This window comes from Dermacentor andersoni, chromosome 10 (genome assembly GCF_023375885.2).
Source record: "Dermacentor andersoni chromosome 10, qqDerAnde1_hic_scaffold, whole genome shotgun sequence".
Classification (NCBI taxonomy): domain Eukaryota; kingdom Metazoa; phylum Arthropoda; class Arachnida; order Ixodida; family Ixodidae; genus Dermacentor; species Dermacentor andersoni.
This window is the reverse complement of record NC_092823.1, coordinates 111,044,341-111,058,043: the sequence shown is the minus strand read 5'-3', so window position 1 is coordinate 111,058,043 and position 13,703 is coordinate 111,044,341. Positions and strand designations below refer to the sequence as shown.

The 13,703-nt window shown below is 46.3% G+C and overlaps 1 protein-coding gene across 2 annotated transcripts; it reads left to right on the top strand.

Moving 5' to 3' along the window:
* Positions 1 to 526: 526 nt before the first annotated feature.
* Positions 527 to 10,322, top strand: LOC129380298 (uncharacterized). 2 transcript variants are annotated; one of them, XM_055061097.2, is made up of 4 exons: positions 527 to 842; positions 3,471 to 3,745; positions 8,650 to 8,762; positions 9,675 to 10,322. In XM_055061097.2, the coding sequence occupies exons 1-4, from the start codon at positions 570 to 572 to the stop codon at positions 10,001 to 10,003; spliced, it is 990 nt and encodes a 329-aa protein (XP_054917072.1). In that variant the 5' UTR covers positions 527 to 569; the 3' UTR covers positions 10,004 to 10,322. The 2 variants fall into 2 exon arrangements, with proteins under 2 accessions (XP_054917072.1, XP_054917070.1); XM_055061095.2 differs by having other exon boundaries at positions 528 to 842; positions 8,587 to 8,762; positions 9,675 to 10,318.
* The last annotated feature ends 3,381 nt before the right edge of the window (positions 10,323 to 13,703 follow it).

Sequence of the window (13,703 nt, the reverse complement as noted above, 5' to 3'; positions counted from 1 at the left end):
TCTCAATCTCTCTCTCTCTCTCTCTTCGCAAGAGCTTAGGCAGGAATTTCTCTCCCTACATTATAACAAACTGGCTATACATTCATTCTAATATTTATCGCCTTTAACAAGCAGACCCACCTGACAGCACCGACATAACGCACTAACGTACATGTTGTTGTTGTTGTTGTAGCCTGCGATGCGTGTGGCTCCTACCCACGATGGGAGATTTTCGACACACTTACCTGTTCGGTTTTCGTTTTCTTTCCCCAAGACCATACATGAATGGAATCGTCTTCCTGAAACAGATGATCCTACGGTGAGATAACATTAATGGGTGTAAATAGTTGTTCGCTTTGTTGCTTACTGCTGCTTAGTTTTCCTTTGCATTACCCACGCCTGCTTGGACCTTGTGCCCGCAGTATGGAATGAATAAATATGCTCTCTTTAATTTTGGAAACTACTTTTTCATCTTGTTTCCACTACCAACCGTTTCTTGGCGAATACGTCGTAGTGGGTTGCGCCAATTACTGTAGGGCAAACCAACAATCCAATCTGGGCTTGCGCGAGCTGAGTTCGGGTGCGTACTGATGGAATCGTCACCGCTTCCGTTGCAGTCGCTGGCCCGTCTTCGGACCTCAGCGATGAGCACTGCGGAGACCACTCCAGCGGCGGACCAGCCCTGCACCAGCCACGGCGAGCCGCTGCTGCACGCGAAGTCCATGGCAAGTGCGCCGCCGACAGCATTGGCATTGTTCCAGGAGCACGTGCAAGTGCTGAGGCAAAACCTGGTAGGCGCTGAGCAGACGCTGGACACCACCGATCCCGATGAGTTGCGTCTGCTCAAGAAGGCACTGATACAAGTGAGTGCAAACCCGTCGAACTCCGAAGGGCACTGAAGGTCACTGCTGTGCAAATGGGGGGAGGAGGGGGGAGTTCTGGTACGCGAAGGACGTCTCACACGTATTAGGCAACGCTACGATGGATAGAGAGAATTTTAGCACTGCGCGCGTGGGCGAGTAGTTGGTCAAGTAGGCAAGAAGGATTTAGATACTCGATGTAACGTTGGTCGTGTCGTAAATGCCTACGGTGGATAAAGTGCCTGGAAACGCGGAATGAGTGCGCGAAGTGCGGCTAAAGTACCGACAGCGACGCCGGCACAATACCGGGAAGTGATCTTCATTAGCTAGTCTGCATAGGGTAGTGCGTTATGACGTCACATGCACTCGAAAAATCGTCACTGAAGTCACACTGTAGAAAAAAAAAAGCACTTTGAAACCAGAATTCTTGGGCTACATTGCAACCTGAACATTGTAGCATACTTCTGTGTCGGAAAATATGACGTTATTACGTGGAAGCCGTCGAAGATGCAAATTTCTTTAGCAATTTCTTTAGCACCGATCGAGAAGGGGTGACGCGTTTGTGCGACCAGCTACACACAGTGCATCGCTTACATTCATGGTCAAAACATAGTATGACGCATACTTAAACCACAAACATGTACATATAATTCTTGGTTTAATGCAACGTCACGTCTACGGGATGCAGCCGCAATGCTGAGGAAATAAGTTCCTATCCCGGCGAAGACACGTCCACTAGGTCTAAACGTTCGCTCCAGCGACATTCCTCGTTCTGCCACTGTTAATGAATACATGACGTATCTACTACGTATGGTAGACGTCATACGTCAGAGAACCGCACTGTGAAACGCGCGGAGTGAGATTCCTATAGCTGCACTGCTTGCACAGTTTCTGTAGCGTTGCCTACTGAGAATGAGTCGGGTTACAGCATTGACTGATTCGTCACAAAGCACGGATTTGGATTTCATTTTCTAACCCAATTATTTCTGTACTAGTCGTAACGAAAGCAAGGAAGTATAGGCGCTTTACCAAGTTGGGGCACCACTAACAAGCGAAAATAGCGTGAAAAACAAGTGGCTGAAAGAACAGAACAGGACGCAAGGGTCGAAGTGGTGCTAAATTATAAAGAGCATGAGGCATGGAGAAAAGAAAAAAAAAGCCGTAAGTAATACTGTTTACGTTTTAGGTGCATAGTTACTTTAAAAGTAATCCACATTTATTACAGTGTCATTGCTTTGTTGCCAATGGCTTCGCAATTCGGACGTTAATCAATCGTGCTCGTTAAAGCTCACCCTGACAGCTTTGCAACTCTACACCCCTTATTCCTGTTCTAATGTTGAATTACGAGGGAGGATCAAAAAGTCTTTGACCCTATACTATTTTTAACCAAATTACGGCTGTAAATACAAAGTCAACATATCCATTCCCAGCGGTGGACCGTTCTTGACCAGGCCGGCCTTATCTGTGGGTAGGTTTGTACAGCAGTGTTGCTGGCAGTTGTTGAAGATGGCGGTTTTGCTTCACACGTCCACGGCGTACGAGCAAAGAAGTAATTCGTTTTCTGTTGAGCAAGGGGCAAACGCCCATCGAAATTCGCAGGGAAATGCAGCACACGTATGGGAAAACTTGTCTCGCAGTGAGAAGTGTGAGGTGGTGCTGTTGTGAATTCGCAAAACGCCATGAAGACTTGCATGACAACGAGCGTTCGGAGAGGCTGCGTGCGTCGCTGACTGACGATAACATGGCACATGGGAATCTCAAATTTAGTGCCACGATGGGACAAAATATCTGAACCCATGTGGGGACTATGTGCAAAAATACTGTAAGATACGTAGAATGGTGCGTTATATATGTAGTTACCTGTAAGTACCTTATTTTGGCCAATAAAGAATTGGGGAAAAGACTTTCTCGTTCTCCTTCGTATTATCGAATAAGAAATTACCAACGTCGGCCTAAATTATGCAAGACAAAGCCCTCTCCCAGCGAGCTCTAATTACAACTGTTTACGTAAACTGAGTTCATATTATGCCTGCAACTTTTGTGAAAACATCTAATCTTATGCCATACTCGAAGAGGCACCCTTTTTATGGACATGAATACCAACGGCAGTGTAATCTATCGTACAGATCTCCAGCCCTACCCTTTTCGTTCCAAGGGACTAACATTGGAATACAAAGGAAGCCTGAGCCTTATACTAAAGTTTCGGCGCGTGGATTTGCATTCGTCCTGACAAAAACAAGTCTCCAACTCCAAACGTTCGCTCCAGACTCAGGATTCTCGTTTACGCCCACTGTCGTCCACTTAAAGATGTCTAACTTCCTGTCGAGCCCTCTTGTTCCGATGCCCTCAAGAGTTTCGCAAGCGAATGCCACTAAAAATAAATTCCATATACCTGCCGGAAGCAAAGAAAACGGCAGCTTTCTTTGAATGAGGCTTTCGTTGGGGCTAGTGCCAGGCTTGCGCTTCGTATGTGCTGTTCTCATCCATGTGGTTCAACTTTGCAGCGCTGCTTTTCAAACGCAGGCAGTCTTAGCTCTCTCGCGTCTTGTCGGCGCCGCTTCCCTTCGCTCGAGTTTCGGTTAAAATGGAACGTTTAACCCCCCTCGGGACAACTCGCTGATGTCCTCGCAGGTGAGCAAGATGATCTCGCAGATGGAGTCCGTCGCCAATACGCTCGAGCAGAGACGGCTCAACTTGAGGAACGAGTTGCGCACCTTGGAAGACGAGAACTCGCAGCTCAAGAAGGCGCTCTTCCGCGAGCGCCGCAAGACGCTCAACAAGAAGGCGAACGATCCGCCGCTTCTTGGAGAGCGGATGACATCGCCTCCCCCGCCCTTTTACCGTGGGGAGAGCAACGCGGACTACGACTCGCTGCGTCAGTTCCTGTTCGCCCCGACGATTCTCAGGTAACGCCAAGTTTCATAGAAAACGTCGGATAGACCACTTTATTCGCCTTGTTTCTAAGAGGAAATGGGCAGCAGGTAGTGAGAAGAAAGCAGAATATTTTCTCGAGCCAGTCGAAAGTTAATGTGGCGCGAGACGACTAGGACGCGAACTTGTGCCAGCCCGCATGCAATGAAAGCACAAGGACTAATGGAATGAGAAATCAGAAGCACAACTTTCGAGAACAAATGAGAAGCACAGCAAAAGCCGTTGTTATGTATTAAAGAAAAACAGCAGTTTCGCCCCAAAGTGCGAAGCAATGACACCGACAGCAAGCTTCGCGGCTGCGCTTGGACTCCACGGGTGGTGCTCAAACTGTCCGCGGGTGGGACATGCTGGCGTGGCGCAGCACGCAAGGCAACTGCTTCTCGGTATAGAATTAACATGCGCCCCTGGCAACAACCAGGCACCTCACAACGCTGGCGAAGTGAGGAGCGTCGCAGGCGTCGCACCTCCAAAGGTCATGAGATGATACCGACTACACGGGAAGCCATAGATGGAAACAATGGGCCTTAGTGAGCGCCCAGCGAAATATTGAACAACGCTATGTTGACGTTCACTGCCCGTTCTGCTCAGATCTGTGCACACACGCTGCAGCTCACTAGGAACGCCAGTCTGCTGAAAAAAGTTACCTGCGCAACCGCTCGTGCCATCACGCTGACCTGGGGAGGTATTCTGTAAGAGTCCACCTAGTGGACTTGTCCATTTTGTCTGCTGCTGAAGTGCTGATTAGCTGGGCTGGGCTGCGCGTCCGCAGCAGCCAGGTGCCACAGCCAATCAGCATTTCAGTAGCAGACGAAATGGACAAGTCAACTAGGTAGACTCTTTTAGAATACACACCCTGGCTTTGACACCCGAGCTGATCGAGCGACGCGCTGACGGTGCGTCAGGCTTCGTTTCGCCCCTGTCGCAGCCAAACGCACTCCGCGTCTGTGGAGGTCCTCTAACCCACCGCAAGAAGCCGCGCGTAGAACGTCGACCGTAGGGTTGCGTAAGGTGCCTCAATGTCCTCCTCCCTGGAGGACACCGAGGCACGCCAACTGAGCGGGACAGTTCGACCGCGATGTTGGCGCCAGCAACGGCGTTTTTTGCGCCTCGAGCGTCCGTATTATTGCTATCGCAAGCGAAACGCTGCAACTGATATTAATGTTCATAAGAGAAGGAATTGAGTTGGGCAGGGCTGCGTGAATGTCGACGCAACATCTTGTGCTTGTAGGTTCGATCGTGTGCTTGTAAGTTGTCTCAGTTCTGTATTTCGACCTAACCATATGCCGCTTTCTAAGGCGTTTGCCTTCCCTTGGCACTTATTGCGTTACTGTAATAGAAGAGCGCGCATCCCATTCTAACAAACTAGAGGACCTTCCCAACAACACGCACCTGCCTTCTCGTAGACTGGGTTTCGGCCCCTGTGAATCTCGCGCGATAATTTGCTCGCTGGATAGTTCAAACTATGTATGTGTCGTTTTTCACATGTCACTGCAATTTTGCTTACAAATCCCTATGGCACGTCCTTTTATGTTTGGCTTTGCTTTGAGAGCAGCAAGCTTCGACGCTGAACAGCTTACAGCAGGGAAAGACGGTTCTGCTACATAAAAGCGTTCGTTCTTTTTCTGAATTTAACTCTGTCTTGCAACATTGGATACATAGGCCGTTTAACTGGTTCCAACCAGATCTTATGCAGGAAATAAACTTGTTCGTATATACGTGTGACGCCCTTTTCTGTATTTATGTCGTAACCTGCATTAGGCCAATAATATTGGAATCTGAACCTGGCAACGTTTAACGTTAGAACGCTATCTAGTGAGGCGAGTCTAGCAGTGTTATTGGAGGAATTAGAGGGTAGTAAATGGGATATAATAGGGCTCAGTGAGGTTAGGAGGACAAAAGAAGCATATACAGTGCTAAAAAGCGGGCATGTACTGTGCTACCCGGGCTTAGCGGAGAGACGAGAACTAGGAGTCGGATTCCTGATTAATAAGGAAATAGCTGGTAACATACAGGAATTCTATAGCATTAACGAGAGGGTGGCATGTCTTGTTGTGAAACTTAATAAGAGGTACAAAATGAAGGTTGTACAGGTCTACGCTCCTACATCTAGTCATGATGACCAGGAAGTCGAAAGCTTTTATGAAGACGTAGAATCGGCGATGGGTAAAGTCAAAACAAAATACACTATACTGATGGGCGACTTCAATGCCAGGGTAGGCAAGAAGCAGGCTGGAGACAAGTCAGTGGGGGAATATGGCATAGGCTCTAGGAATAGCAGAGGAGAATTATTAGTAGAGTTTGCAGAACAGAATAATATGCGTATAATGAATACCTTTTTCCGCAAGCGGGTTAGCCGAAAGTGGACGTGGAGGAGCCCGAATGGTGAGACTAGAAATGAAATCGACTTCATACTCTGCGCGAACCCTGGCATCATTCAAGATGTAGACGTGCTCGGCAAGGTACGCTGCAGTGACCACAGGATGGTAAGAACTCGAATTAGCCTAGACTTGAGGAGGGAACGAAAGAAACTGGTACACAAGAAGCCAATCAATGAGTTAGCGGTAAGAGGGAAACTAGAGGAATTCCGGATCAAACTACAGAACAGGTATTCGGCTTTAACTCAGGAAGAGGACCTTAGTGTTGAAGCAATGAACGACAATCTCATGGGCATCATTAAGGAGTGCGCAATAGAAGTCGGTGGTAACGCCGTTAGACAGGAAACCAGTAAGCTATCGCAGGAGACGAAAGATCTGATCAAGAAACGCCAATGTATGAAAGCCTCTAATCCTGCAGCTAGAATAGAACTGGCAGAACTTTCTAAGTTAATCAACAAGCGTAAGACAGCGGACATCAGGAACTATAATATGGATAGAATTGAACAGGCTCTCAGGAACGGAGGAAGCCTAAAAACAGTGAAGAAGAAACTAGGAATAGGCAAGAATCAGATGTGTGCGTTAAGAGACAAAGCCGGCAATATCGTTACTAATATGGACGAGATAGTTCAAGTGGCTGAGGAGTTCTATAGAGATTTATACAGTACCAGTGGCACCCACGACGATAGTGGAAGAGAGAATAGCCTAGAGGAATTCGAAATCCCACAGGTAACGCCAGAAGAAGTAAAGAAAGCCTTAGGAGCTATGCAAAGGGGGAAGGCAGCTGGGGAGGATCAGGTAACAGCAGATTTGTTGAAGGATGGTGGTCAGATTGTTCTAGAGAAACTGGCCACCCTGTATACGCAATGCCTCATAACCTCGAGCGTACCGGAATCTTGGAAGAACGCTAACATAATCCTAATCCATAAGAAAGGGGACGCCAAAGACTTGAAAAATTATAGACCGATCAGCTTACTGTCCGTTGCCTACAAAGTATTTACTAAGGTAATCGCAAATAGAATCAGGAACACCTTAGACTTCTGTCAGCCAAAGGACCAGGCAGGATTCCGTAAAGGCTACTCAACAATAGACCATATTCACACTATCAATCAAGTGATACAGAAATGTGCAGATTATAACCAACCCTTATATATAGCTTTCATTGATTACGAGAAAGCGTTTGATTCAGTCGAAACCTCAGCAGTCATGGAGGCATTACGGAATCAGGGTGTAGATGAGCCATATGTAAAAATACTGGAAGATATCTATAGCGGCTCCACAGCCACCGTAGTCCTCCACAAAGAAAGCAACAAAATCCCTATAAAGAAAGGCGTCAGACAGGGAGATACGATATCTCCAATGCTATTCACAGCATGTTTACAGGAGGTATTCAGAGGCCTGGAGTGGGAAGAATTGGGGATAAAAGTCGATGGAGAATACCTTAGCAACTTGCGATTCGCTGATGATATTGCCTTGCTTAGTAACTCAGGAGACCAATTGCAATGCATGCTCACTGACCTGGAGAGGCAAAGCAGAAGGGTGGGTCTGAAAATTAATCTGCAGAAAACTAAAGTACTGTTTAACAGTCTCGGAAGAGAACAGCAGTTTACGATAGGTAGCGAAACACTGGAAGTGGTAAGGGAATACATCTACTTAGGGCAGGTAGTAACCACGGATCCGGATCATGAGACTGAAATAACCAGAAGAATAAGAATGGGTTGGGGTGCGTTTGGCAGGCATTCTCAAATCATGAACAGTAGGTTGCCACTATCCCTCAAAAGGAAAGTGTACAACAGCTGTGTGTTACCAGTACTCACATATGGGGCAGAAACCTGGAGGCTTACGAAAAGGGTTCTGCTGAAATTGAGAACGACGCAACGAGCTATGGAAAGAAGAATGATGGGTGTAACGTTAAGGGATAAGAAAAGAGCAGATTGGGTGAGGCAACAAACGCGGGTAAACGACATCTTAGTTGAAATCAAGAAAAAGAAATGGGCATGGGCCGGACATGTAATGAGGAGGGAAGATAACCGATGGTCACTAAGAGCTACGGACTGGATTCCAAGAGAAGGGAAGCGTAGCAGGGGGCGGCAGAGAGTTAGGTGGGCAGATGACATTAAGACGTTTGCAGGGACAACATGGCCACAATTAGTACATGACCGGGGTAGTTGGAGAAGTATGGGAGAGGCCTTTGCCCTGCAGTGGGCGTAACTAGGCTGATGATGATGATGATGATAACTTATCTGCTGGTAGAAGGAAAGCAGATCTTTCTCAGCTCACCACAGGCATAAAACCAAGCCACGTCGCTTTACTTCAGCGAAGCGTGAATTGATCATGCCACTTCTGGCACTTATATGTTCGATCTTAAGATTTATATGTTCAATCTAATTAAGATACTAGCGCCACGACACATACGTGTTAAGACTTACTGTTACGTGCTCCAGATTCCCACATGCGGACGAGAACGACTCATTGGCAGACTTCTTGTTTGATGGCCCTGATAGCAGCGCCTCCACATCAAAGGTCAGCACTGTCTTCGGCGTCAATCCCGGAACTTCTGGAAAGGCCAAGAGAGGGCGCGGAGGTTCGCCTACAGGCCGGAGTGCCAACAACGTGATGGGTAAGGCTAGACAGGCCTTATACTTAATGGGCTTGACGTTGCTTCTTGATAACATACGATGCTGCCCTTACCACGGCTACGGCTAACTTTTGTATATAGGACACGGCGTCACGGCACCCGCTCTCTTTACAATCGCACCCGCACACACACACACAACATATATATATAAAAGAGAGAGAGAAATTATTGCGAGCTGTTTTGTGTGTCCTTTGTGCACGTAGTTTAGAAAGAAAGAGCACTTTACGGAAAATGCATGTTGCGCACATTTCGGGCGTAGCAAGGCCTCCGTCAAAAAAAAGTGTGTATATATATATATATATATATATATATATATATATATATATATATATATATATTGGGCTGCCAGTTAGTGTCAAAATTATTCCAATGCGCTTTGTGTGAACTCTATTGGAAGAAATTCAGGGTAGTAAACTTGCAGCATCTAAGAAACATTATCACTACTTATGCTTGACATAATGCATCTGCTTGCATATGTCTTAATCTGAAAGCAAAGTTCTGTAAAATTCTGTAATTTTGTAAATTCCGGTCTGTAATCGATCGATCGATCGATCGATTGATTGATTGATTGATTGATTGATTGATTGATTGATTAATTGATTGATTGATTGTTTTATTGATTGATTGATTGATTGATTGATTGATTGATTGATTGATTGATTGATTGATTGATTGATTGATTGATTGATTGATTGATTGATTGATTGATTGATTGATTGATTGAACGACCCGCAGGGGCGTCTGCGTCAGCAGGCGTTTGGTGGGTTGCGACACCATGTACCCGAGCACACGAGGGTTGGACGCCATTTATGTAATGTCCCCGAAGGGACCCTTAAGGGAATAATAAATGATGATGATTGATTGATTGATTGTGTTATTTTCACACGGGTGCAGGCGGTAAGCATTCCGGCAGCGTCAAGCGAGGTTGGGGAACCGCAGCGGCGCGGGCCAGGCCCCGACCCCTCTTGCGCACCCTGACCGGAGTCGAGACGGGCGGCGCGAGCTCCAGCGCGGCGCCTGTGCCCGCGTTGAATGACGTCATGCTCCTCGGAGGCTCAGCGCCCGCCATGACGCCCATCGCGCTGACGCCTCCGCCCCTGCCTACCTTGGAACAAAACGAGATCGACGATCTGGCCCAGAGGCTCCGCAACCGCAACAACAAGTTCGCGGGCAAAAAAGAGGAGGCGTTCACCATCATAGAATGGAACGCTTCTATCGACTGAGCCGCAAGGCATTGGCTGGACATATTGGCAACTATTAAAATTTACGCCAGGAAGGAGACGCCGGTTTTGGGCACCGCTTTTCCTTGGAATAGCGGCATGAAAGACAGAGGCACAAAAGTAAAAAAAATCTGGAAACCTAAAGGCGATTTTTTTTTTGTTAATCACTACCATGTTACGGTGCAGATGGTGAGGCAATGTAAAGTTGAGAAAGAAGTTTCTGAAGTTAGAATGTGGAATTAATTACTAATGACAGTTAACTTGCTTTCAATTTTATTGTACTCTTCATAAAGGAAAAGCCACATCGAAGTGGAAGAAAATTACTTGCACCGATGGGAGGCGAACCCACAGCCGTTGCACACCCCGTGGGATGATTTAACGACCGCAAACTCTGCTCACTTTCTTGAGTAATTTTGTACGGGTACCCAAGATTTGTTAGCCAGTTTGTCGGTCATGGTCGTGGCGGCCATGAAACAGTACCATTTCAATTGCATGCGTCCCGTAGTGCGTGAACTCGGGAGTAGGCCACGAATCATTGAAACCCTCGTATGCTAATTCGAGAGGAAGACCCTCACGATTGAGAAGGTTCAGCAGTAGAAACTATTTTGGGACAGAGGTCATTCTGAGTGATTTATGATGATCTTGATGATCTTGAGTCGCATGTGCTTGTACAGGCTGGTACTCGCGAGAACTAAGGTACCGGTCTATGCAGTGCAGAAATAGATTTTTAAATTTATGACCAAACACATAAGCAAAGTCTGCCCGACTCTTGGCCAATCCCCGTGAGTTGGTGTGCGCCAAACACGAGGGCATCATCATCATCATATTCAGTAGTTCTGTCGGAACGCGTGCCCTGAAGCCAACAGTTTCCGACATGTGCGAGCCTGGCCACTAGGTGCACGGTGGATTACGGCGCTACTTTCAAGGCACCAAGAAAGCAGATTTGTCAGCGCATGAACAAAATTAATAAAAAAAAAACACGATAACACAAACTCCGAGCACAGAAATTGTGGGTTGAAAGGATTGAGGTCACCTTGAAAAGGTGCGACTGAATGAATGAGTAAGCGGCAAAGACTGCAGCGCAGTGTCTTCAGCAAGCGCAAAAATAATAAGTGAACGCTTTCGTGAATAAGCGTGCAGTTCCTGTCGTGCACGAACCGACCAGACGACGTGCCGTAGCTGCTGTCTGCTTCCTCTTCACAACGTTGCAGCGTTCTGCGCACCGCTGTTTCGCTTCGCTTTTCTCTCACTGGCCGAATAAGGTAATGGATGACAAAGAAAGGAAACATTCCACCTGAGAACACGTTCGTTTCGATTATCGAACGCTTCTCATCTCCATAAGAATGACACGCCAGTAGGGTAATTTTCCTTTTGAGAGTTCGGCCTTTTTTTTTCTTTTCAAATGCTGGTATACTGGTTCATGCACATTGCGGTTCGAGATTATCGTATATATATGTCGCAAATAGAGAGTAAGATAGAGGGAAGTTTCCTTTCTTTATCTTTGTTCGTTCGGTTTTTCTTCTTCCCAAGGAAATCAGATAAAAGGTGACGGAAGAGCAGGAAGACTGGCCCTTGGGAAAGAGTCCTTCCTTTACTTATGGTATGTGGAAGGAACGCCGGAGAGCAACACATCACTATGCCTTGATAAAGTTATTACTACAGGACTGTATTTTCATTAACTTAGCGGGTAAAATACTTGATTGCTACTGGAGACAAGGAAGGCTAAACTTCCCTTTCTTGAACTTCTTGTAGCCTCAGCGCCTCTAGGTCGGTGTGACGTCACGTATTTCCAAAGCACTTATTTCGTATTCGTGACCAGTTTGGCGCATAAGTTGCAAACATTTGTTGAGAATTCGATGCAATATTTCGACGCTGTTATACGCTAATCCCTAAGCCCGAGTTTGTAGATGCCTCGAATTTCTATACGACGTGGAGGCGTGCTATTACGGGAACTTCACCATGACCTCGCCGCCCTGCTCTCGTTTCTGCGCCTTTTATGCCAATGCTGACCTTTGTCTTACAGTAAGCAGAACAGCTAAGATAGTACAGAAGCGTAATTTGCAAGCTCACCTCGGCTGAACCCTTTATAGTTGAGTTGCTGACAGGCAACACAACAGAAAAAAAAAACATTTTTTTGATGCCGCCTAGTAGTTTTTACAGACGTTAATATCTCCACACTGTAACCTGTATGCCATAAGTAAACGTCATTTGCGTCATTCAACCTCGGGCCTAAAGTTAGCATCATTCATAGAAATATATACAGGAACAAATAACATGCAATGGCAACCCTATGCCTTATGTTACCTCGTCCATTGCTAACTGTTCAGAAGTATATTCACATTCGATAGACGGAGGAAATAGCATTTGTCAGCAATTGTTGCGCACAGACCGTGAAGCCGTCATGTAGAAAGTAGTTGTTAACACGGCAAATCGGTCTCAACTGAGCCTTCAAGCAAACCTGGAACGAATGAATGAAATTATGCGGTTTCACGTGCCCAAAACTGCGATGTCATTATGAGACACGTCTCCAACGTGCCTTATAATGACGTGCCTCATCACCTCTCCCCGTCTAAAACGACGTGATGCAGCCTATGCGGGAGACAACTAGACCTAAACGTTAACTACGCGGTATTTCCTTCACGAAACATCAGCTCGGGTGGTCTACAAAAATATATAGGCTGTCTAAATAACGCACATTCATTTCTTGTTTGTCTTCTATATAAAGTGTAGCGGCAGCACTCAGTCGGTAGAGAACTCCTGGGAAAACGGCGGGACAGAGTCCCTACAAAAATAATATTTTGTAGGTCTACAAGAAATGTATAAACTATATATAAACTGTAAAAATATTTCCGTATGGTTCCCCTCTCTTACGGAGATGCGCGTTTACTCGGAAGACAACTTTTTTGAAGAACTGGGAGACAGTCCTTACAGACGTTACGGAGTTAGGCGCTCATACCGGCGCTCTTTTGAATATAAGCCCATCAATCTGTAGCAATAACAACTTTGCTCGTATACAAGGAATGTATAGCCCTTTCACAAATTATGTAAATTAATTATTGTAGTGTCTGTAACCTACGCCGACACGCTGCCTACGCTCTCCTCCTGATGTGAAATGCGGGACAAAGTGTATAGAGCAACAGATTTTTTTTGCCGATCTAAACGAAACATATGCAGTACCAATAGACGATGGAAATTCATTTTTGGGATACTCGTCTTCTAAGGCACGATGGGACCCGCTTGAAAAGATGACTTTGACGAGAAACGTTACAGTCCCTACAGAAAAACATTTGTTATGCTTGGTGGGCTTCGATAAGCTATAGACTGTCTGTAGATTGTCCCCAAAAAATGTGTAGTAAGATTTTTTTCTCACGCCGTGCAGCGCTAACCACTCCGGAGAAGACTGTGACGAAAAATGCGACACAGTCTCTACAGGAAAACGTTACGACCTGTGACCCACAAGAAATAGGTAGGGTAGCGCGGTAATCTACATATTTTCATTTTCGTAATGTTTGTCCTTTAACCCATGGCCGCGGCTACTTCGAAGATAGTTATAGTGAGAAGTGCAAGAGAGTCCGTACAAGAAATATATGCAATATAGTACAAACGACTATCGATGGACTGTCCGATTTCCTACTTCTGCGGCTTGTCTCCTACAGACGCGACGCTGCCTACTCAGAAGAGAGCTTTGACGACAAACTGCTAC